This window comes from Carettochelys insculpta, chromosome 5, assembly GCF_033958435.1.
Source record: "Carettochelys insculpta isolate YL-2023 chromosome 5, ASM3395843v1, whole genome shotgun sequence".
NCBI lineage: Eukaryota > Metazoa > Chordata > Testudines > Carettochelyidae > Carettochelys > Carettochelys insculpta.
Window position 1 is genome coordinate 21,622,400 of NC_134141.1, and position 26,532 is coordinate 21,648,931.

Genomic DNA, 26,532 nt, shown 5'->3' on the forward strand with positions numbered 1-26,532 from the left:
TGATCTAATGGTTCCTTCTGGCCTGAAATCCTATGAATTTATCAAATAACATAGATAGGACATTTGGATCTATGTTTTAAAAAGAAATGTTTTCTTATCAAATATGACAAAAACATAGATTTTGTGAACCCAACTTTTTGCGCACTCCCAGGGCAATTGGAATATTTTCATGAAATTCTAAAAATATGGAATGGAATTGGTTTTAAAATTCACTTGTCACATTCCTGAACTCTTCAGTATTGTTTTAATGTATGGGAACCCAAAAGTTATGTGGGAACCTACTAATATATTCTTTTTGTGGTTGATGAAAGTGAACAGCAAACAGGAAACAGATAGCAAAAATAGCGAAAGTAACAATTTTGGGTGTTATGAGAAATATGGAAAAGGACATTTTAATGTATTTGTTTATTAAATATAGGCAATGCTCTTCTTGTAAGAAAAAAAAAAAGAGGAGCTGGTACTCAGCTGGCTCCCTGCAGCCCTTCCTCCCCCCGCTCCCCCACAGCCAATCCTGTGGCTGGTACTCAGTACCAGCAAGTACTGGCACAGAAAAAGCAGTGAATATAGGACTTTAAAAAGTCTTTGCTGCATCATTCACAGCAGTGGCTGTGCTTGATTAGGAACATTCTGTTATAAAGGAATATTCTTATGTCTGCTCCAAATCTGATTAAGTGGGTCTTACTCACAAAACCTCATTACCTAATAAATAAAATTGTTAGTCTCTAAGTGCTACAGGACAGCTTGTTTTCCATTACAAAGTATTCTTCGTTCATTTGGCACACAAGGAAGACCAGTGAAATTCCCACATAAGAAGCAGCATGGACTAGAACTACATGATAGGAATTTAGGAAGGAGGTGTCACAGTTAGGAGGCTATCAGCATCTCTGACTTCTTGTCTGTTGAAGTCTGTTCCTGTAGCCATCACCTCAAGGCAGAGTCATACAGTTCTCTTATTCTCCCCCAGGCCCTGAGCTGCAGTCTTCTATGATCAGCAGTCCTGGTTTACCTTCAGTTCTTGCAGTTGCATCCCCTCCAGGCCAATGCTAATGGTAGCCAGCAACTGCACAGCCTGCTTAAAGCAAAGCATTATTTATTTAGAACAAAAGCATTTAGAAGAAAACTGATTGTAGAGCAATAAACAGTCTACTGATTGCTTGTCTTTCTGTAAGCATCCCATTCGTGAAAGCTGGAAAAGGTCCAGGTTTTTGTTCTCCCTCTGCAGAGTCTCTTTCTGTGTCAGCTTGTCCCCTTGGACAGCTCCTGATAACTGATGCTCCCTCCTTTCCTGAGAAGAGATTTTTAACTGTTTAGTGTCTGAGAGAGAAAAGGTAGGAGAAAAGGTGCTGCTTGGAATTTATTTGGAGAAGGCAGTATTTCTAAGTCTAAACAAGGGTTAGTGCAGAAAGACGTAGAAAGCTTGTATATCTCAGGAGTGTCTATTATCTTTTGGAAACTGAGGCTTTGTGAACGCTACAGTTAGGTCGAAGTAAGCTGCTTTGTCGACCTAACTAGGTAAGTGCCTAAGCTAAAATTTCACTCCCGCTTTTGTAACTATCCTGCCATCCTGACTTAGGCTGTGTATACTCTACCATTTATGTCAGCAAAACATATCTCAGCGGTGTGAAAAAATACCCTTTCCTCCAAGTGACATACATTTTGCTGGTATAAGTGGTACATCACCACTTATTGTTGTTATTGTTATTCAGACTTCTTGGTCTGAAGAAGTGGGTCTGTCCCACGAAAGCTCACCTAATAAACCATTTTGCTAGTCTTTAAAGTGCTACTTGACTGCTTTTTGTTTTGATAGTGTATAGACTAGCATGGCTTCCTCTTTGTTATTATTTGTGTGTGTATGTTTACCTGCTTTAGCTCTGCAAATAACTCTCGTTTCCTCTTCTTAGTAAGTTTTTGGGGTTAGTTTATTAGAGGATTGGCTATAAGCATTGTCTTTGGGGAGAGATCTAAGGTACAGTTGAGCCTGAGGTAAGTAAAGACTGTGGGAGTAACATGTCCAGTGTTGTGATTTTGGTTTTTGGCATCAAGGACCACATGTCAGAAACAAGGGGCAAGATAGATGAGGGTATCAAAAGGGACTGTCCATGACTCCATGTAAGGCTGTTGCAGTACATGAGGAATTCACACGATACTTGGCAAGTGAAATGGAAGTATAGACTGCACAGCCAGTTTGGGGTTGTGTCCTGCTCCTTTACAATCTGCTGCGAGGTTGGTACTCACAGGTGTGAGATGCTCCAGACAGTTTGACCTAGGAAATAAAGAGGTAGAGAAGTACTGATGATAGAGAAGATGTACCTTTAAGTCATAGGTATCTGGTTTTAACAGTTTCTACAATTTCATTGCTCAGAAATGTATCTTGCGTCAGTAATTTCCTTCCAAGTGCATAGGAGATGGGGAACAATTGACTTGGTTTTGTTACCCAAGGGTATTTTGAATGATTGTGTTCTATATAATGAAAAAAGAGCTGTTCCTCTTTTTTCTATCCAGGTAGAGCCAAGCTTAGACACTGATTTTTTTTTTTTATTAACGGGTTTACAGTTCAGGCAAGTATACTAATTATAGCCTTTTGTAGGAGGACTACATTTCACTTGAGAAAGTGTAGACAATTAACTCAAAATAACAATGCACTTCAACCTTCAGACATGGAAAAGAACCTGTTTAATTGTATATGCTACGATGTGAGACACCTACATTAGTGTCAGCCAGGTTTGTTGCTCAAACTAAGATGCACAGCTCATTAAAAGCAATAGACTAGAACATTTCTGTACAGTTGGCATTTCATTAATGATATGTTCCAGAAAAAGCATAGTTCACAATCATCTAATATGTGCGTGTGTGTACGAATTGTGTATGAACCTCTCTGAAATACTTTGCATTTACCCAGCATGGTTGGCATTTCCTTGTCTGGCATTTGGAAGGGACCCAATTTTACCTGATATTGAATGCTCTTTATTCCCACTGCTGTCAGTGCGAATTAAAGGTAACCAGTGCCTCACAGGGGTGTGCTCATTTTCTTGCAGGATCAGGCTTCAGCCTTGTTGCTTTTTTAGTTGCAAGTATCGGGCCAAGTGGCAGACAAGAAGAACTGCTACAACTAGAGCTTACTCTGCATTGTGATGCAGGAGTTTGTGAAAGGTTTGCATCGATTCAACCCTCATGCCCAATGGCTGCTTTCTCATTAGGACATGGACTACACTAGGAAAAGAAGTCAATTTCAGATATGCAATTCTAGCTATGGCAATTGTGTAGCTAGAAACAACTTATCTGAAATGGACTTACCTGGCCATTCTCACTGAGGAAGGTCAATGGGAAAGTTTCCCCATCAACCTCCCTTACTCCTAGCAATATCAAGGAGTACAAAGATCAGCTGTTAACTCCTGAGAGGTCAATTTTGCGCATCCCCACCAGGAGTGCAAAATCAAATCCCAGACACTGAGTAGGTTGATCTTTCAGGTAATGTAGACATGGGCCAAGTCTGTGTAGTGGTTTTAACATCTTACCACTCGCATTGGAAGCTGCTTTTCTCATTGTCCTACACCATTTATATTAGTGGGAATTCTACCTCTGACCTACATGAGTTCAGTCTGTAAGGTCTGAACCTGGGCCCCCTGTGCACTTAAAGCTCCTACATTGGGAGTTGTGGGTGCCTGGTGATTGGACTGACCCCATAAGGAGCACATTTATTATGCTGACTGACTTAGAAGTTTGACAATTAAACAAAACATTTAGATATTTCAAAAGACAAATTAAATGTCTGCATTCCTTGCACTTTTTCAGGGTCACCTTTTAAAATGGTCTTTATTATCTGTTTCAGATCCGGAGCAAGCACCTGGGGAAAGTCCATGTTGTTCTTGGAAATAAACCAAGTGATCTTGATTCTCTCATTTCTGCATTAACGTATGCCTACTTCTTAGACAAGGTAAAAATAAAGATAAGATTCATGTACGTGTTGTAGATGTATTAATGTTCAGCAAATAAAAACATTCATGTACAAAAATAGAGTCTCTCCCATTGCAGTCAAACACAAGACCCCCTTTGAGTTAATGGCAGATGGCAGTCCTTTGTTATACAGATGTAATGGTCTAGAAATTATTTACATACAAGAGATGAATGGCAATAATGAAAAACTGAAGAACATATTAATGTAGTACAGGTGAAATTCATTGTCAGCCCATGGCCTATTTGTAACTAAGATCTCACGTAGGTGATATAGAACTTATGCAAATCCACTGCACAGGGTTGAGTTTCATCCCAAGATCTTTGACATAATATATCCAGTCTTCTTCATTTTGTTCATTAGAGTCGTAAGAGATAGAAGATAGATTGCTATTCTTTCTTTTTTCACTCATGTAAAAGTTGCACCTGTGGGAACCCTTTGCTCACAGCACTGTACATATGTACAATAAAAGTAAGTTTCTGCCTTGAAGAGTCTGTTTAAATAGCACAACTGAGATATAGAAAGTAAACTCCTGACCCCTCTGAAATCAGTGGAATCTTATGGAATCAGAATATTCGCCATTGACTTCACAGAGAGGGAGAGAGAGAGAATGTGTGTGTGTGTGTGTGTGTGTGTGTGTGTGTGTGTGTGTGTGTGTGTGTGTGTGTGTGTGTGTGTGTGTGTGTGTGTGTGTGTGTGTGTGTGTGTGTGTGTGTGTGTGTGTGTGTGTGTGTGTGAGACCATTTTCCCAAGAGTGATTCAGTCATTTGTCTGTGGTCATATCAGGTAGATGTGATAGACCTGAACCAAGATCTCCTGATTTTTAGTCCAACAGCTTAACCATTAGACCAAATCAACTATAAAAGGTCAAAGATTCACCACAGGTGATGAGGATTTAGGGACATGCTGAAAAAACAGACAGAATGTTTAGCAACGCCCCCCACCCCATTTTCCCAACATCTTTACTACAGATATATGAAGAGGAATCAACAAAAAGGAATTATTTGGGAGAAATAATGTTTATTGATGGGCAACGATTCAGACAAAATTCTCCCAGCCTGTCATGCTTATCTGTAATGAAAGTCAGCTATAGTTTTACAGCATTCTGACAGATTCACTTTCTCATGTTACAGGTCAATCCCCCCGATGTTCTTTGCTTGCCAGTGCTGAACATACCAAGAAGAGAATTCAGCTATTACCCAGAAACGAGGTTTATTTTGGAAGAGCTGAATATCCCAGAATCATTCCATATCTTCCAGGATGAAATCAATTTGCATCAGCTGAATGATGAAGGGAAATTATGTTTAACGCTTGTTAACAGCAACATTCTGTCAAGGTATAGTGTTCTGCGTGCGATCAAGTGGCCGTGCCAGATTGAGCTGTTTTAAAGGTTGTATTTACAGTAGCTTTATGAATATAAATGCTGCCTTAACTTTTTCTGTTCTAAATCTGTGACACACTCAACATTATTTTCCCTTTGTTATGACATTGAGCACAACATGTTACTCATAATGGTCTTTGTCTAACTTTTTAGATGGGCCATTTTGTGTATTTTTGCTAGAAGCAAGTACTTCGTGTACTTTCACAGGTCTCAGTTTAGACACTGTTGGATTGATTTATAGTCTTAGGCTATGTCTACACTAGGACTCTCCACACTGAAAATGCGTTCTGTTACCATACTGTCGACAGAACGCAGCACTTTTGTCGACAGTCTTCTGCCTCTTCCCCATGAAACAGAATACCTTACTTGATGGAATCTGTCATCAAAAAAGCCATGTGAATGCTCCGGTGGGAGCAGAGGGAGGCCTCTCTTGACTGACAGGGCTTCTGGGTCACTGGGCAGCTTCCAGGTCACCAAGCTGCCCTTTCTGCTGTGCTTCTGGTTGGCTGTTCTGTCATGAGAGTGGCCGGGCAGTCTGGCCACTCTCCGTCAACAGAACAGATCGACAGAGCAATCCAATTTGTATGTGGCCGTGATCTGTCAACAGAAGTTTTGTCAGAAGATATCTTCTGACTGTAACTTCTGTAAACAGATCTCTGTAATGTAGACTTAGCCCTAAAGTTTATTGTGGAAGAGCTGAATATCCCAGAATTATTCCATATCTTCCAGGCTGAAGTCAATTTGCATCAGCTGAATGACGAAGTTTCACACTCCCTCTGCTGGTTAGCGTTTTTCATTTATCAGGTACTGTCATGTTCCTTTAGAGATGGCCAAGTACTTGCTCACTTGCTTTTAACATTCCTCTAAGAACAGATTAGAGTTTAAGTGCAAGGAGAATTTTCAGTGTAGAAAATGACGTCTCTAAAACCCTTAAATATAATATATGCTGTAAATGTAAGCTAGCTATAAGACAAAGTCTCCCCATGATGCAGCTCCACTGATTTTATTCTATGGGTGCATGGAGTTTCGGGGTAGAAATTAGCTCAGAATTCTTAAATTATAAATGAAACAGCCAGGCCTGCTATGCGGGGCAGAACAGGGCAAAGGGAGCAGTTGCGCACTGGCATGGCATTTTGAAGAGGCCCAGAGCTCTACCCACCACTGCTGCTACTTTGACAGCGGCAGGAGCTCTGGGCCCCTTTGAAACACGGCAGCAGTGCTGGTCCAGCTGCATGTGGCTCTGTGGGAATGGCGGGGGGCTGATTGCTCTTGGCCCAACCCTTCTGCTCTTTGCCCCTTCTATTCCAGGGCATGGAGCTGGACTCCCCACCGTGCCCTGGGGCCTTCAGTGGCTGTTGGGGCCACCGGAAATAGCTCAGTTACAAAGCCTATTTTTGTCTTTATTTGTGGCTCTAAATCAAAATTACCTCACCACGCGGATGGATATTTCTGGCACTACTGAAGTCAAAGAGAGTTGCCATTGAGTTCAGTGGGGTCAGGATTCAATCCATCTTAAGTGTAAGGCTCCCAGTTTTATTTTCATTTTTTGGGAACTTTTCATTGTAGTTGAATAACACAAATGCTGTCATGCCTGTTTCTAAATTGTCTTAGCTAATTAACTTTTTAAATAAAATACATCTTACATAATGTCTCATTCTGTCCAAACTCCAAAAATACTTCATCTCCTGGGTATATTAAGGACAGATCCATAGAATCAGAATGTTCCCAGCAGTGCATTCAGATTCCTCCTTGGGGAGGCCACATAACCACGTAGGCAGATAGGGCATTAAACATAGTGTGCTCAGTTCTGCTCACACTTTGCACCAGTGCAATCTCACTGAAGAAAATGGGTTCATCCGAGGAACAGATTGTACCATCATTTTCATTATTTATTTGGCATATGTGGTCCAGTTAGTGAAGTCATGATGTTCTTATCAGCAATGGTGATTGTTGCTCATTGATACTCCTGTTCATTTGTATATTGACAGTGAGGAAATAAAGCACCACATGGGTCCAAGAATGAATGAGAGAAGTTTGTGGGAATTTTTCTGATCAATGATTTAATTAATATGCAAATCTATGTCTGGTGAAAAGTAGAAGTCCTTAGTCTCGGCCCTTCACAGATCAGGTCTAAAGTGTACAAACAGATTTTACTTCTGAAGTGTAAGAACATCAGAGTTTCAGATTTGTGTGCACATGTTTGGAGCACATGCTAGGTCTGATACATGCAATTTGGAAAACAAAGTTTGTGACCAGTAGGCCCTTGGTAGCATCTCAATGGAGAGCTTATGTATGGGTAGGGTGTCAGTTTCATACCTGTACCCTTTCTACAGGCTGTCAGTGATTGGGTAACATGCAAACCAGCTAATATGAAGCCTTCCCCTTTTATCTCTCACAAATTCTCCATACATTTGAAGAATATTAATAAGGTGTATACACACAAAGCATTTCATCACAAAGGATTTTAAAGTGCTTTGCAAACTTAAACATGTGTACAAACTACGTAAGGGATCATTTCCCCAAATGCTAGGCACAGTAAATCCACATACAATATTTATTTAACACTACCCAGAGGCACTACACAATCTTTTGGGGTAGGAAGTAAAAGAAATTATTGTAGCTAATTGAATCTATAGGGTGAACTAACGAGGTTGGGTTTGGCCAGGGCACAAGGAGTTAATGGCGTCATGACATCATGTTACAAAAAAGTGCCACAGGCCCCTTAATGATTAGATGTGGACAGGAGCTCAGGTTGATATCTTATCCAAAAACATGGCCTCTCTGCAACACACAGACCCTTCATATCAGAGGGTTTCTGGAGGTTAGAGTGCCCCAAAGCTTGTCGCAGACCAGAACACACCAGTCAAAGGAGCCCCAAAACATGCCAGGCCAACAAACACAAGCCCTGGAGACGTATCTTCACTACTACAGTGATTAACAAACCTGTCAATATCCATGAGTCCTACACAGGCTTATCACAACATGGCCGTGTCTACACGAGCCCCAAACTTTGAAATGGCCATGCAAATGGCCATTTTGAAGTTTACTAATGAAGCGCTGAAATGCATATTCAGCGCTTCATTAGCATGCGGGCGGCCGCGGCGCTTCGAAATTGACGCGGCTTGCTGCCGCGCGTCTCGTCCAGACGGGGCTCCTTTTCGAAAGGACCCCGCCTACTTCGAAGTCCCCTTATTCCCATGGGGAATCTATTGGGAATAAGTCCCATGGGAATAAGGGGACTTCGAAGTAGGCAGGGTCCTTTCGAAAAGGAGCCCCGTCTGGACGAGACGCGCGGCGGCAAGCCGCGTCAATTTCGAAGCGCCGCGGCCGCCCGCATGCTAATGAAGCGCTGAATATGCATTTCAGCTCTTCATTAGTAAACTTCGAAATGGCCATTTGCGTGGCCATTTCAAAGTTTGGGGCTCGTGTAGACGTAGCCCATGTGTTGTATCTCACCAGTGCTCTACATGTTCCAATAACAACTATGTGGGTGAAACCAGACATTCACTATGCTTTTGGCTGAACTCACACAGGAAAATGATGAAAGACAAAAAAGATTCTGTTATCCTTTGGTGAACATTTTCCCAAAGCAACCCCACCTATCAGCTGTCACCTACAAAGAAAACCTGCACAGTATTTCAAAAGATGAGCTTGGAGCTTAAATTCATAATTTAGCTGAACACTAAAAATCTTGGTCTTCATAAAGAGACTGATTTTATGGGTTATTATAACAGCATGTAATCCATTAATCCCCCACCCTTATTTTTGTCCTATAACTACAGACTTGTTGATGGGTCACTTCACCTTGATTATGTTCTAACTACTCATGTTAAACTATCTGACATTTATTTAGCTGTGACATTCTAAGGCTATGTTTACACTTGCCTCCTACTTCAAAGGGGGCATGGTAATAATCAGCCTGATTGGAGAATACTAATGAAGTGCTGTGATGAATACGCAGCACTTCATTAGGCTAATTCTCCCCCCTGGCAACTTCAAAGTGGCAGACTTCAAAGTGCTGGCATGCTGTGTAGCTGTGGGCACTTCAAAGTACCCAGGCTACTTCGAAGTGCCTTTACTCCCCAAAATTTTGAGAGTGATAAGTATTTTAAAGAAACTAAGACTTTATTGTTTGGTAAATAGTATGTACTCAGGCTTGTACAATTGTAAGAGACAAGGCAGCTGAAATATCATCTTTTGTGGGCCAACTTTTTTGTTGGTGAGGGAGACAAACAGTTGAGCTACACAGAGCTCTTCCTCATATCTAGGAAAGGTACTTTTAGGCTATGTCTACACTTGGTCCCTACTTTGAAGAGAGCATGGTAATCAGCCTTATCAGAGAATACTAGTGCTGCGCTACTTCGAAGTGCCTTTACTCCCCAAAATTTGGAGAGTGATAGATATTTTAAAGAAATTAAGAATCTAAGAAACCAAGCCTGAGTGCATACTACATATCAAGTAATAGATTCTTAGTTTCTTTAAAATACCTGTTACTCTACAGTGGTGACTTAATTTTAGGACATAGTAGTCAAGGAGTTAATGAACTTTTTGTTGTTTAGTGCTTAGTAGAATTTGGATAAGAACGACTGGAGTTTAGCAGTTTGCTAGCACTGTTATTAAATGATAGATAGCTCTTTTAAAAATAATTACTACTATTAACCAGGGCAAAATAACTGAAAAAAGCTACATTGGTGTATTGACAGATTGAATAATCAGAATTTTTTTCATTATATTTTTAAAAATTTTGTGTGATAGTGATGATAAAAGTTTGGAATCAGCAGTTATCAAAGTCATCAATCCAGATGAGCCATGTGATGCCAACTTGGGGCTACAAGCATCTTCTTCCTCTGTAGTAGTAAAAGAAATTCTTCAAGAGGCACCAGAGTTAATCACTCAGCAACTGGCTCATCTCCTCAGAGGTGAGAGATTACTCTTTATATTAAATACTGAAAGGTTTAATGGAGTGTTGCTGAATTTGCCCATGCAGAAAGAGTGCGATCCATTCTTTGGTTAACAATCCCTTTAAAGACCACGGGAAGCTCCATAAAAGAAGCAGGGAGTAAAGAGTTTGTTAAAGAGTAACATTATATTTAATATTAAAAATGTGCATTTAAAAACAGGCATGAGGGGTCTTTACTGTTTCACTAGAGAGGAATATTAAATAGAGCTATCCACACATCAGTTGGGTAGATAGAACAGCTCTTACAATTCTGTTTCCAAAAACCATGTGGTATTGGCAGTGAAGATATTTCTATCCCGGAGTGGACAATGAATATGGATCAAGATCCCCTGCTTGCATTTTAAAATTTCTCCTTATCAGAACCAAGTTTGTTTAATCCTTTTTGGTGGTATAATGTATAACTTGCATGATCTAAGAATTCCATAATCAAATTGTCTTGACAGTGTCGTTTCAGTTTGCCTCATGTGTGCACCACAGTATTAGGCGATGGGATTTCATTATAATCACAAATGTTTCTCAGTTCTTTTCTGTGTAGTTTGTTACACAAGTCAGTATCTTCAGCTTTTGCAGTGTCACTGCATTTAAATTTGGTATCTGTTAGATAGAAAGCTGAAGCTGTGAAAGACTTTGACTGTTGCCCATAAGTTAGATATATAATCTTATCATTCTCTCTTCAGAACACACTTTAAAAAATAACCACATTGTGAATTTATAGTTGCTATTTTTTTCTGAATAATTAGCTTAGGCAAATGTCAACTCCAATGCTGAATTTTTGCATACACTTAAGTACAAGACAAGATAGGTGTTTATTTTATTCTGTTCTGGACTTCAAAATATGCCCTTCACCATGGTATCTAAGTTATAGAATTTATACTGAGAGACTACAAAAGTTGGTTTTATAAGGCATTTTCATGAGGAAAAGGTGTTACCCATAATACAGACTTTGGCCAACGCTCTTCATATGTTTCATAACTAATGGTCCCCAGTAAAGCTGCCATTAAATATTTCGCAGTTTGCAGATCTCTATAGACTAGCACTATGGGAAACTGTGCCCTCAACTAACCAAGTAAGCATAATCATTTATCTTTGTGACAGAACAAAAAACAGCCAGGCATTTGGGGGTTTATGTCAAGAGGCCTCTGTGATAATTCGCATTGACTGGAGCTAGTATGATGTTACAGATAATAAAGCCTATATTTAGTTCATTATGTAGAGGTAGAATGACAGCTTATTATTCAGAAAATTTTAAAAATATTTTATAAAAGTTAAACAGACAAGATTTTTCTTTTGATGCAACCATAGGGGCCCAGTTCTGCAGATTTTTAGTTATTGTGTGTAGTGCTTAGCACTGGAAGTAATTCTGTTGAAATCATTCACAATTCAGGATTTATTCACAATTGTAAATATTATTTGGCAGCATTTGTGAAGTTGGACCTAGTCTCAATAAAATTGCAGTTGTCTATCATATTAATATAGCTTCAACAACTGCAGTATCTAGTCACTCCATTGCTATCCAGATGTTTCTATAAAATACTAAGTTACTGAATTAAACAGTATAAGTTCTGATGTGTTTTTTTAAAAGAAGTTTTTAGGAGCTAGGAAACCACATTTACACATTTGGAAAAAATAGTAAATTGCAAATTTCTTCATTTTAATTTTTAACACATTGTCCAAGTGCTTATGGCTATAAATATTCACAGATAGTAGACCAAACTATGTCCTTACAGTTTATCCAAATCCTACTTAAACAGCTCTAATTTTTGTGAGAGTCTTGCCTTTTGCAAGAGAACTGTTAAATTCTGGGATCTCAAATAACTGCTGGAAGCAGCCATGGAGAACAAGCCAACCAATTACAATCCTAGAAATGTAGTAAAATTCCCACCCACATATAGATGCCAAAATAATTTTCTCTTCATTGGCATTCTGACCTTGTAGCTACCAGCAAAAGGCTGTATTCTGGGATGAGGCGTGTTTGCTTTATGTTGCATGGTCAATGGATGTGTGCTATAAAGCTGACAGATCTCACTCATCTCCTATGAAGCAAATTTTGTTGGAGTTTAGGTTTGAAGCAGTCATGTGAAAGTCAAATTGCTATGGATTTGACTTCATAAAATTCTGAGCTGAGATGTGAACCCTGAAGTTAATGGGAGTTTAGATGTTTACTTTAGGGGGCACCGATTCAGGCTTTTAGGTGAGGTGTTTTTGCAAGAAGATTAATAACATGAGTCAGCTTCTTAGGTACAGAGACATCTTTTCTGTTGTATACTATTAGCTGTGACAGTTTCATTAGAGGTCATCTCAGTAGACTTTTTTTGAATTCTGAAATTGTGGCACATAGCCTGTTAGCACTATTTATTCATTTTAATAATAGTTGGAAGTATTCAAAATATTCTGATGTGTGCTATTATAAATTTGAAAAATAGATGTGCTTCTGAAGGAAAAAAGTGAGAAGGAAGAAAAAGCCTATCCATGCAAAACTTAAAACATTAATGTAGGCAGTATTAATATTTAAGGTCTTTACACTGTATGCTTTCCTGATATCTATCTCCTCTTCAGACAGACTACAAGTTAATTCTACCCTGGAGCCTTAAGCAAAACCCGCTCCAAGAGTTAAAATACTGCACAATCACATCTGCCCTAAGTCAGTGCTTGTTTTGACTCTGGATTTGTGCCAGAAGCAAACAATTATAGAATCTGCTGGAGTCTTGGGCCCATATTATTTTATTTCCCCAGAGATGTTTGCTAGGGGCCTATTGCCAACTCAAGATCTATTAAATTGCTGAATCATTACATTTTTGTTGGAGCCAGCTGGCAAGAATGTGATTCAGAATCATGATTGTCAGGTACCTTGAGTCAGTGCATTCTTGGAAAATGCCTCTTCTGTTTATTTGTATAAGGCTTTGAAGGATGCAGCAAGATGGAGATTGTAACATGCAAATACTGACAACATTTTACCAGGAAGAACAACAATACTTACAGATAACTGACTGACTTTGTTTTTTCTGTATATGAGCTGCAGCATTATTACCTCTCAGTGCAATGCTGGTGCAGTTTGGCTTTCAAAATTTGCTATTTATAAAACCACCTCAGTCATATTTTTTTAAAATTCCTTTTTGGGAGATTGGGAAAAGTGCCAACATTTATAAAGGGGATGAGTCACACTTTTCTTAAATGGTCATTAAGTCAAAGGAATTGCATCCCTCATCTCCTATATGTTTAAGAGAGTTTTTGTGTGAGTCTGTCTGTTCAAGAACTCCTGAAGGGTAAGAGTTAGGACCACCAAATTCGGTATACAGGTTTCTTTTATCATAACTTAAAGCAAGGTCAGAAGTTGGTTGTCCTAGGGTTGGGGGCAGAGGGTGGAGAGTGTTTGAAGTTCCCAGTCAGGGACTGAGGGAAAAGTGCACAGTTTTCTACATTTCTGACTCTGGCTGGGGAGTAGAGGGGGGCAGATGTTCTGTGCATTTTAGTCTTGCTCCCTTACCGGGATAGGAAGGGGAACAGCAAGGGCTGGGGACGAGGAGCAGCTCAGGGCTGGAGGAGGTCTAGGATGTGAGGGGCTCAGGGCAGGAAGTTGGTGTGTGTACTTAGGGTATCAGGAGTTAAGGCAGGGGGCTGGGTGTGTGGGGTGCAGGTTTTGACAAATACAGTCATTTAAATTAAGCATGTGCATTTTATTTCCACCTGTCCCCCATATCGTTACTTACTTGAAGCCCTGCACATCACCTGATAAATTTGCTAGTTATACATATAACATGAGGTACAAAGGGAATATTTTCAGCTCCACCAAACAATTTTTTTGGCTTGATAAGATGTTTTTCCTACTGTGTCTAGAAATAACACATTTTCTAGAAGGCAGCTATTTTTGCCAGGAAGATTATGTAGCATTTCAGCCAGGAGTCTTTTTTTAAATGGCTGATAGTTGATGAGGTTTCCTCTTTTGCTGTCTATACTGCATTCATGAAGGATGACTATGTTTTCCCTTTCTCCTACCATCCTTTGTTTTTTGTTTAGCTTAAAGTTCAAAACCACAGTGGAAAGGGGGAGGCTTTGGTAATTGCACTGCACTGTTCTTTTTCAGCCACAAACTCATCATGCAGGAGATGCTGTTTTAATATTTTCCCAAAACAATTTCTGCTTTCATTAGGTCATGTTTAATATTAATGCCCAGCAATTGCTTTTGGCAAAAGTGGTGCTTCTTTTCTGAACTGCTTTGCAGAAAACAAAAAATGCCATCATTTTTAAAGTGGCATAGCATATTAACCAATGTCCTCTCCCCTCCCCTCAAAACTAGAAATGGAGTGTGATGCATAAAGTTGGTAATATTGAGCCATGGATTTTATATTATATTTTCTTTTGTTTGTGTCTGTCAGTGGGCAGGAGAGCTTCTCTAGTCCTTTCCGGAATCCAGTGGGAGGTGCAATAGCTCCCAGTAAAAACAAGTGGGTGGATCTCCTTTATATCAGACACTTAAGAGTATGTGACTAAATGGGTCTGGGAAAGTAATGAAAGTTTAGGATGAAGAGAAATGGGGTGATAAGGTGTTACTTATCCAGCACAGAATCTGTTTCAGTTGTTTTACTAAACCACATGGAATTTTACACATAAACCCCCTGGATATCAGTGGGATAGCGACCCCTGCATTTCCTTACAGAGTTCATGTATCATTTATGCTAACAAGCACATCACGTATTGAAAGAAGAATATAACTCCTGTGTTGACACTGATAATTTCAGATGTTCCTATGTGAGTCTCAGTCTCCTTTTCTCTTCCTTTTTTCCTAGCCGAAGAATTAAACAAAGTGCTTAAGACAAAAAAAAAAAAAAAAAAAAAAAGAAGTGCCTGATTGATAAGATACTCCATGACTTTCGTAACATCTGCATTTCAGGCTGGGATGTTAATGCTTATTCCTTTCAAAACCTGAAGTAGGTTTCCAATCAGAAAGTTTTGCACACAACCAGAAGATGCCAAGGTGCCCCTGTTCAGAGGAACACAGCAATCAAAAGTTCAAGGGTGTGTTCAAATAGCCAAGAGGAGTGCATGTCTGTACTCCTGCTTGTACATTGGTAGGGCACACTGTGCCCCAAAGCAATACCTTGGCACCCCCGTATTCACCACTATCATATAATTACTCTGTTTCATACACAGTACGTTTTGTGTGGTATCGTTCTGAAAGTCTTATTCTGTTAAACATTAACAACTCTACCCTCCCGCTCTGCCTTCTCCCCAGGCCTTACCTGCTACCCCCAGCAGCATTGCTAGGGGGACTAGCAGGGCTCTGGTGCCAGCAGCAGGAGTTGTCTCTCTCCCCCACTCACCAACAGCAGTGGGAGCCGGCAAAGTGGAGTAATGCAACCACAGCCTGCGCCTCTCACCCAGGTGCTTTGCATCCCCTCACTACTGCTGGTGAGTGCAGAGGGGTCTGGTCCCTGCCGCAGTTGCCAGGCCCCCACTCTCAGTCCCCGGGCCATCCAGAGGCTCCGGCCCCAATGGCTGCTGGTCTCTTGCCACTCATATCCATGGCATGTGCCCCTTTGCCCCTACTTACATCTCCTGGATGGGACGCAGAGTGCTAATCCCGGTCAGGAGAGAAGGAAGCCTGCATGTGTATGCAAAAACTCACCTGCTTGTACTATCTAACTGGGCAAGACACTGATTCAAGCCACAACTAGGACGTTGGGCTTAGACTGTGGTTTTATTACTTAGGGTAATTTAAGTTGACCTCTTTTCTATCAGTCATTATTACTTAAAATCTATCTTTCACTGGTTAATATGTCTATTTTATACTTCACCTAAACCTCTGTGTGTTGTTTGAAGTGCTCAGCTCAGGAACAAGTGGTGCACGTCCGCTTTCCTTTCTAGAACTGGCATACTGGATAACAGATCTATATTGGTCAGATTTTTGACCACAGAAGGAAGGTACAGATCAGGGGTGCTAGCTGGGGAGCTGAGAATATTCTGCCTGTAGCCTCTTTATTGTGGGTTCATGAGTGGCTGGCCAGAGTATTTATGAACATAGCTGCATGTGGTCCCTGCCTGTGAAGGCTGGTGTGAGTGCAACCTTGGAGGGCTTTGCAGTTTATCACATCCTCCCAGTTCAAGAGGGAACCCAGACTGGTGAGACAGAACACCCAATTGTGCCTCACGTTCTTATGGGACCCGGTAAGGCTACGTCTACACGTGCAGCCAACATCGAAATAGTCTATTTCGATGAATAACGTCTACACGTCCTCCAGGGCCGGCAACGTCGATGTTCAACTTCGACGTTGCTCAGCCCAACATCGAAATAGGCGCAGCGAGGGAACGTCTACACGTCAAAGTAGCACACATCAAAATAGGGATGCCAGGCACAGCTGCAGACAGGGTCACAGGGCGGACTCAACAGCCAGCCGCTCCCTTAAAGGGCCCCTCCCAGACACAGTTGCACTAAACAACACAAGATACACAGAGCTGACAACTGGTTGCAGACCCTGTGCCTGCAGCATAGATCCCCAGCTGCCGCAGAAGCAGCCAGAAGCCCTGGGCTAAGGGCTGCTGCCCACGGTGACCATAGAGCCCCGCAGGGGCTGGAGAGAGAGCATCTCTCAACCCCCCAGCTGATGGCCGCCATGGAGGACCCGGCAATTTCGACGTTGCGGGACGCGGATTGTCTACACGGTCCCTACTTCGACGTTGAACGTCGAAGTAGGGCGCTATTCCTATCTCCTCATGAGGTTAGCGACTTCGACATCTCGCCGCCTAACATCGAAGTTAACTTCGAAATAGCGCCCGACGCGTGTAGACGCGACGGGCGCTATTTCGAAGTTGGTGCCGCTACTTCGAAGTAGCGTGCACGTGTAGACGCAGCTTAAGAGTCCAATCACACCATGTTCAAACTCTGATTTAATGAACGTGCAATAACTCGTCTCTGAGTATCCTACTGATGGCATGATCACAAACTTTGGCCAGGTTTACACTACTGAAGAAAGTTAAGATACGCAACTCTAGCTACAAGAATAGCATAGCTGGATTTGAAATACCTTGGGTCAAATTGCTGCTGCAGCTGCACTGTGGGAGGTCAATGGGAGAAACTCTCCGGTTGACTTCCCATACTCTTTGCAAACCATTGGCGTGCTAGGGTTGATGGGGCACCATCCATGGTTGATTTAGTGAGTCCTTACTAGACTCTTGAAATCGAACCTTGGGAGATTGCTCTGCTGAGCGTCAGGCTCCAGGTACATGAAGAGAAGCCCTGAGAGACTGTTCACAGTGGAAATTTACAAGAATCTATCCTGCCAGTGAAAAACCAGTTACAGGGATCTAGCAGTAGACGTGTATCTTCAGAAAATCCTTCAGGCTCTTTTGATTCAGGAGTGAAGAGTAAAAACTTTTAGAAGCATTTGAAATCTCTTTTAAAAATATGTTGATGAAGATTGGCAGATTAATTTAAACTAGCTTTATATTCTGTTCAGAAAATCATTTTTACAATGGGCCTAGAACTAAAAAAATGCAATTGTCACTGTTCAGAATTTGTATTATGAAGATTAGTTCTGATTTAAGGGGCTTGCTTCTTCTTTCTTTCATACCTGTGCATGTCAGGAGTAATCTTAGTAAAAGTCAAAGGAATTATGCCAGTACAAGACTCGTGTGTGATCAGAGTCTAGCAGCTATAGTCAGAAACCTTTCATTCACATTGATATCCATGGTCATTAGGGGCCTAATTACCTTTGGAAATCTGGGTCCTGGATTTTCATTGACTTGAACTCCTCTATTGATTAAAAAAACAAACAAAGAACAAACAAACAAACAAAACCCCAGAAACTGACTGTATAAGAAATGCAGAAAAATATATTTTTCAAACTGCCAGAATCAAAATTTATTTTCCTTTGTCTGTTTATGTATTTTCTTTGCCTTCAGCATTTTTTCAGCATTACATAGCCCTGCACTTCTCTCACAGCTTAATTGAGAGACTGGATTGATTAAGCAAAAGCCGTAGTGTAATTATTGCTCAATTTGTAATCAATTGTATAATTAGACTCTGTGATATATAAAAAGAAAATTAGTGAGATGATGTTATTGTAATTATACTGAAGCATAACTTACTTGGTATTAGTTCTTTCTGTACAATTAGGCACACAAATCACAACAGATCTTCTCACCATCTTTAGCTCTGAATTGACGGGCCTGTATGGTTTTATATCTAGTACCTGTTACTTTATTGCGCATTCCAGTACTTTGTGCTCTGATTTCCTCTGCTTAAAGTATTGTTTTTTTCAATCCTTTGGTTAATGTTTCAGGTGATACTTACAAATAGTAAGTATCGGGCGGGAGCTGAGTTAGTTTGTATCTTCAAAAACAACAAGAAGTCCTGTGGCATCTTATGGACTAACAGATATTTTGGAACATAAGCTTTTGTGAGCAAAGACTGGCTTCGTCAGATGCATGGGGGCGGGGTTCAGAGAAGGGTTTAAAGGGGGAGTCTCAGTCAAGGGGAGGGCCAGAGTTGTCAAGGTCTGTTCAGTCACAGAGGATGTGGCCCATTATCAGCAGTTAATGTGGAGTTGTGAACATCAGGAGAGGAGAAATCAAGTCAGTTCAGTCAGGGAGGATGTGGCCCATTATCAGTAGCTAATGTGGAGGTGTGAACATCAAGGGTGTGTCTACACTTGCATTCGTCTTTCAGAAGAGGTATGCAAATGGGGAAAATCAAAATGCAAATTATGTATAAATTTGCATATCTGACACCTCATTTGCATATTCTAATTTCAAAAGAGCTTCTTTCGAAAGAAGAAAACCAGTGTAGACGCTGTTCTTTTGAAAGTAAACCCATCTTCAAAAGAATCCTTCTTCCCATTAAATAAAGGGAAGAAGGATTCTTTTGAAGATGGGTTTACTTTCGAAAGAGCAGCGTCTACACTGGCTTTCTTCTTTCGAAAGAAGCTCTTTTGAAATTAGAATATGCAAATGAGGTGTCAGATATGCAAATTTATACATAATTTGCATTTTTGATTTATCTCATTTGCATACCTCTTTCGAAAGAGGAATGCGAGTGTAGACACACCCCAAGAGTGGAGAAACTGCTTTTGTAATGGGGTTTCTCCACTCTTGATGTTCACACCTCCACATTAGCTACTGATAATGGGCCACATCCTCCCTTGTCTGAATTGACTTGATTTCTCCTCTCTTGATGTTCACAACTCCACATTAACTGCTGATAATGGGCCACATCCTCTGTGACTAAACAGACCTTGTCTACTCTGGCCCTCTCCTTGATTGAGACTCCCTCTTTAAACCCTTCTGTCAATCCACCCCCGCACCACACACACACTCATGCATCTGATGAAGGAGATCTTTGCCCATGAAAGCTTACACTCCAAAATATCTGTTAGTCTGTAAGGTGCCACAGGAGGTCCAGTTGTTTTACAAATAGTAACTATTCCATTTCTTATGTAAAAGAACCCCAGTCAAACAAACCCCATCACCACTAATGACACAGGCCTACATTTTGAAAACTGAATAAAAATTTTGGGTGCTTCAACTTTTGAATACTCCAACTTTAGATACGTGAAAAATCAGATTCCTGAAGGTGTTCAAAAACTGGGATGCCTAAAGTCACTAGCAACTTTGCAATGTATACACCATGGTATATATTTTTTATAGAGTCTGTTTCCTTTCATTACTTTTAATGTTACCACATAGAGAGCGATACTATTTAAGATTTTATTATCCTTTATTTAGCAATGAATGTTTTCTTTGGGCATATTAGCAAATGGGAACATAACCTTCTGGGAGTTAAAGGATAACCTTGAATCCTTACCTCGCCTACCCCTCTTTACCTGCCCTGGTAATATCTATCCATCAAGAATAGAATTTGGAAAATGGTCTGTTAGGTGTAATCTTGTGAAAATATATCAACATCATCTAGGTCTTGCAGCAGAGTGGCAGTTGTACTGCAAGTATTTAATGGACTCATTTTTAATTTTGAAATTAATGTGTCATTGTATTTGGCCGAATGTGCAGTGCTTTCACCTAGAAAAATATTGGCATAGAATCATATAGAGTTGATTATACTGGAATACCTAGTGACTGATGTGAAATCATAAGTTTAAGGTTATCCTCAAGGTTCTTTGTGAAGTTGTCACATGCTGCATATTCAGGAAGAGTTTTGTATTATGTTGGTAATAAGAAGGGCCATTAGAAATTCTAGGGCACGTAAATGATGGAGTCAAGAAATATGGTAAAAATCAATCATTTGCTTAAAATTCTTAATCTAGACTTGTTTAACTGTAGTGTGGGAATGTTGCCATTGGCATCACGGGGGCAAGATCAGGGTCTTCAAGTTTTAATGTAACAAAACCCTACAGAAGTAGAAATTACATGATAAAGCGGTTTTTTCTAATGTGCCAGATTTATCAAGATAATAGTGAACAGTGGAGATTTCTGTTCAGACATTGGAAATTTTGCATGCAGTTTGTATTTTCTTTGTAACAAATATATGAAGGTTATATTTTCATTGCAGAGCAAGTCTGGGTTATCTATACTTGAATTAATTAATCTTAACTAAGCGTAGGTCTAGTGAGAGTGGCCATATTGGGAAATAACACCTGAGCTACAGAAGAGTGACTGGATTTCTTTATGAGGGAATTTTTAGCACCTGATGAGTTATGCTAAGTCTAGCTGTAACCTACAAATCTGTATCTCCTGACAGGCCAGCCAGCTCAAATTTAAAAAAGCACGAACACCTACCAGTTAAGGGTTTGTGTGTGTCGAAAGCGCTTGTGTTAACCCTTAGGCTTAGTCTACACTAGGCCTTACTGTTAACTGTAGGTATGCAGTTCTAGCTATGGCAATTGTGTAGCTAGAATCAATGTATCTGCACTTAGCTGTAAAGTCTGTCCTCAGTGAGGGAGGTTGATTGGAGCGTTTCTCCCGTCAACCTCCCTTACTCCTCATGATAGCTGTCAACCCCAGAGAGATCGATGTTGAACGTGTTTACCTGGAGTGTGAAATCAAACTCCAGGAGATTGAAATGAACTGGGTCGATCTTTGCGGAAGTGAAGACAAGACTTAGAGTGAAGACAAGAACAAAGGAGGAAAGGGTTTTAAGGGGATTGCGTACAAGGATACAGTAATAATTGCAGTTTCCCTAGTATCTTTTCACTGTTGTACAGGAGGGGTTGAGTTTTCTGCTTCACATTTCAGGAAGCATTCTCTTCAAATGTATGTCTGGGGAACCTGAAAGTGTTACAGAACAACAGGAAGAAATACTGTCAATTCTAGAAGAAAAATTTCCAGAGCTGCCACCTCGAGAAGACATTATCTCTGTTTTCCAGGTGAACCCACTTAAAGTTCAAGGTAATCCAATTTACTTTCATTCCTGGGGCAGCTTGCCAGTTTTGTCATGCAGCTACATCTAGACAGAAGGGATCATTCTGTCTTGTTGAAATGAAAAATTAAAGATCATGGTCACTTTTAAGTGAAATGACTGACTTAAGGTGGAGCACAGAAGTCTTGTTCCTGTGGACTATCTGAGTTTCTAAAGGTAGTGGTTGTACAGATAATAAATGTTGTCTAGTATGTGTATATGTACAGGCAACAGTGCTGACAGCTGCCATGGGCCTGGGGGCCAGGTGCGGGGGGGGGCTGGATCTCCCCCTCCCTAATGGTGGAAGTGTGGGGTTTAGGGCATTCAGGCTTTGTTTCCCCCCATGCTTCCTCAGAGTGGCCACACAGTGCTATGTGGCATTTCAAAGGGACCCAGAGTTCTGGCTGCCACTGCTGCTACTTCAGCAGTGGCTGGAGCTCTGGGCCTCTTTTAAATGATGGGGATGGGGGAAGGCAACTGTCCCCCTGTGATGCCCCTGTTGGTGGGCCCCTATATAGGTTGAACCTCTAAAATCTGGGACTCTGTGATCTGGGAATATCTGTGGTCTGGCAGGACCATGGATGTTACTGGACCAAAGATCCCCGGTGACTGGGTGCTGGGAGCCCTAGTTGGTGCAGGCCCAGCCAGCCCAGTGGCAGGGTGTCTGGCAGCTGCTGCTGGAGCCAGAGAGCAGCAGCCAGGAATGGGAAGCCGATGGCTGGGGCCAGTAACGAGAAGCTTGCAGCTACTGCTGGGAATGGGAAGCCAGTAGCTGGGAGGGGAGCCCAGGAGCAGAGATTGGAGGCCAGCAGGGAAGCATTATCTACCTTTGGTCCAGCGAAATCCATGGGCCAGGGTAACTCAGGTCCCAAGGGTGCCTGATCAGGGAGCTTCAACCTGTATATGATTTAGTGGGATCCAGTACGGCACTGTGGGCTATGGCTACTGCTCCAGCCATAGGGAGGATGCTCAGCTACAGCTTCTTGGTATCTTGGGGGTGGATTTTACCTTCTGAACCCACCTGTACTTCACCTGCATAGAGCTCAGTTTCTTGGGCCCTGTGCTGGTGAAGTGACTGTAACCCCAAATAAAGCTTGAAATAGCAAGACATTATTTTAATAATGGAAAAGTGTATTTCTTTTTCATTGCCATTCAGAAATGAACCCTCCATGCCTCCAAAACATTCACTCTTCGTGTTTGAAGGTGCTTTAAGCATAGGCTAGCTCAGGGTCCCACACCCCCAAGTGCCCATGTGGACAGAGAAGTTTTCCCACAGTCCAGAAAACTTGGATACTGGGAGAGAAAAAAAAATTTTCCTAGCTGGATTAGAGAATGTAACTTCAATGCAGCTTTCCTTTGAGAAACCAAGTGAGAATGGCTCCTGCTGAGCTGGCTTTCTTTCCTCCTTGCATGAGCTAGGCCAGGTCTACAGTAGGCATTAAGGTGATTGTAGATACATAATTTTAGCTATGACAATTGCTTAGCTAGAATTGATTTATCTACAATTGACTTACCTGGCTGTCCTCACAGGGGGAGGTCAGTGGGAAAAACTCTCCCATTGACCTCCCTTTCTCCTTGCAATATTCAAGAGTACACAGGTCAACTGCCGACTGTAGATAGTTTGATTTCATGTGTACCTACCATATGCATGAAATTGAACCTTGGGAGATCATCCCTGATCAGGTCAATTTTCCATGTAATGTAGACATACCCCTAGATTTAACTGGTCAAGGGCAAAGTTGGAAGTACATGCAAAATCCACCGCATGGTTTAGCTCAAGTGATGTGCCCTAATATTCAGTATCAGACTTAAAATACATTGAAAACAGAAGTGGGATAAAATTTCTGAATGTTGGGCCTGATTTTCCTAACACATGGCTATAAATCAGTAACAGTGCCACTGAAATCAGCGGCGATATACTGAAGTGAAACTGGTATAAGTGAGTGCAGAATCAGGCTCATTGTTTGTTCCTTATTTATTTGCTGTGCTCCAACATCCAGGTAAGGCAACACACAAAACAAAAGCCACATGCAAAAAGCTTCTATTAAGTGTTCATTCATATTAACAAAATTCAGTGAAATGATGTCCCCTCATAGACACACAAGTGAATACAGCTTTATTTCAGCAGCTTCTGCCACTTGAGTAAAAGCTATCAACACTGTCCTAGTGCTTCCCAGCTCTGTCACATACAGCCTCTGTACAAACATTAAGAATTCCAATGGCATTTTTTGCTGCCATATCACGCTGCAAACTCATATCCAGTTTACTTTTCATTGTTACCCTGAAATCCCATCAATCATAACTGCTTCACTAGGACATCCCCCTCTGAGTGAGATATGTTTCTTCTGGATTAGTCCCTCTGAGAGGGATTAGCTTTCCATTTGGACGGTTGAACTGAACCAAATTGTATTTTTATATTTTTGCTCCCGTTAGGTGCCTGACAGTTGTTGCCAGTTTAGATCAATGTGTTCTGTGGTTCCTCTTTTAGACGATTTGTGGAAATGTTAAAATGTATTTAAAGGGCCATACACTGCCTGTGACCATGTGCACCATTCTAGTTATTCATTCATGGCCCCAGTTCTACAAAGTCTAATAAATAGGCTTAACTTTTCCCACAGTGTGTAGGTCTAATGCTGCTTAACTCAGGAGCGTAACTCCCATTGACTTCCATCAGATCAGGATTTTATCTCAGAGGGTTACTCACAATGTGTCGAGTGAAGTGTGCCAATGTATCTTTTTAGAATTTGGATGAGCACAGAGATCAGACCATATTCGGCTGTTAATGGAACTACACTGTAAAAAGAAAAACAAAATTAACCACTTTACTACTAGTCTTGGAAGCAGCTTTAGTATGGCCATTGATGCATTAATTTAAATGCCCCTGAACAAGGATGTGTAGGACCATCTGCACTGTTCTGTGTTTTACCAATATTGCTATGATTTTATCACAGGTTACACAGTTAGCACATTGTTTATGTGCTCTGTGCAGGCAGGTGGGGATAAGATTCTGAGGTCCTTTTCAAGTCAGGTGCAAGTTTTGCCTTGTTGTACAAATTGTACCTCCAAAACCTGGGATTATTTGGTCTGGCAATATCTATGGTCCCAGACCAGAGAACCCTGGTTTGGAACTCTTGCAGTGGCAGTGGAGATGGGGCTGGGGCTGTGGAGTCATGGCTGTAGCCAGCCCAGAGCCCTAGGCAGTAGGACTGAACCTGGGGCTGGAGTAGCTGAGGCCAGTAGCTGTGGGGCTGAGCTGGGGAGGGTGGCAGCAGGCAATATCCACGCTGGGGTGGCGGTAGGGGGGCCAGTCAAGGCTGGAACTGAGGCAGAGACAGGCAGGTTAGGGGCTTCCCCCATCTACCAAAACTCTCATTTGGGACCAGTCAGGTCCCAAAAGTGCTGGACCTGGGAGGTCTAGCCTGTATGTAGCTTATTAGGCAGAAGTGGAGTCACTCAACAGAATAGCAGTCCACGTTCCATCTACGGGGTAGCACTTACACCCACGGATTTCAGTTTGTAAGTAACTGGTTATTTTGGGCACAATGATGAGCATAGATATTTTGCTTATTAAAGACTCTACCGTCTCTATATAATCATTTTAAGTGAATTTTTTGATGAAAAAGAGCCTGTTCATCTTGTCAGTGGATTGCTGATTGAAGAGCATCTAGCTACTTCATTCATTGAGGAGCAGTTGTGATTTATATGGCTGTTTCAGTCGTGAATGGTTATTTGTCTATTTTATCTGCAGTATCAGTACTAGTCAACTGACCATATCCCTGTGCATCATGCATTATTTAAGTATACTCTAGATTTAGAGAATGCTGCAGCTCTCTAGCTGGACATGTTCCAAAACCGTCAATGAAAGCTTTATGATTAAATGAAATACATTCACAACATTCTTGGCTCCTGTATAAAGGGATCTAGATCCCACAATTAAAGTCACTAATTTGAAGATATCAAAACAAAAATCAGTCAAGTAGCACTTTAAAGACTGGCAAAATAATTTATTAGGTGAGCTTTCATGGGACAGACCCACTGGCAGCGTCTCTTCCAGCCCCAGCGGCTCCAGTGGTGGCAATGACTCCGGCAGCTCTGGTGAGTAGCCAGCATTTCCTGGGGATTGAGGAGGCTGGTGAACAGTGCCCATTATTTCCAAAATCAGTTTAGTAAGGGTCCATTAACCCCACACAGAAAACAAGCATTGGTACAATGTTAGTTTTAGGAGAATCGGTGATGGAATGTTTTCTGAATTTTCCATTTCACAGCATGTACCTTAATTGCTTCAGCTCTGAATGATATTACAACAATACTATATTAGTGCCAGAAGTGCATATCCGTAGTCTGAAGATTAAAGGTTATGTATACTTGTTGATGAGTAATATTCAGTGTGTTTCCAAGTCAGAGCCTTTACAACGTCATTGACGGAAATTGAGTGTATACCTGTCTTGGTCTTTAAATCATTTTGTAATGTGTCTACTTAATATTAAAGCAGTAGTGCCATATTACTAATATTAATTAACATTACAGATTTTATGCAATTTTTAGTGGAACCCATAAAAGCTAGAAGACTTACGTTTAACATTCTGATCTTATCTCATCCATTGCATTTGACCAGCTCTGACACTTGTAAGTACTGAACAGGATTTTTTTTTCCCCCTCAAACAGGTGTAAACATTGAGGAGGCTATGTTGAAGGATCTCAAGGAGATGTCAGATGGAGAAATTAAAATAGCAATTAGTACGGTGTACATGACTCTTGAGGTAAGAGGAAACATAAATAGAATACAGTTGTTAAACAACCCAGCTGCATAAATTAGTTTTTTCACATAGATTTTTGATTACTCAATTTCTCAAGACATAGAGTAAAAGTAGATTTTTGTCAATAGTGTAATTCAT

The 26,532-nt window shown here is 41.0% G+C and overlaps 1 protein-coding gene across 1 annotated transcript in view; it reads left to right on the forward strand.

The window, feature by feature from the left end:
• The window catches only part of PRUNE2 (prune homolog 2 with BCH domain), a 207,672-nt gene that overhangs the window by 49,288 nt on the left and 131,852 nt on the right, over nt 1-26,532 (forward strand). Inside the window, exons 2-6 of the mRNA XM_074994743.1 lie at nt 3,830-3,934; nt 5,086-5,288; nt 10,089-10,252; nt 21,475-21,627; nt 26,303-26,397. Of these exons, the coding sequence (XP_074850844.1) occupies nt 3,830-3,934; nt 5,086-5,288; nt 10,089-10,252; nt 21,475-21,627; nt 26,303-26,397 (720 nt within the window). The remainder of the gene's footprint in view (nt 1-3,829; nt 3,935-5,085; nt 5,289-10,088; nt 10,253-21,474; nt 21,628-26,302; nt 26,398-26,532) is intronic.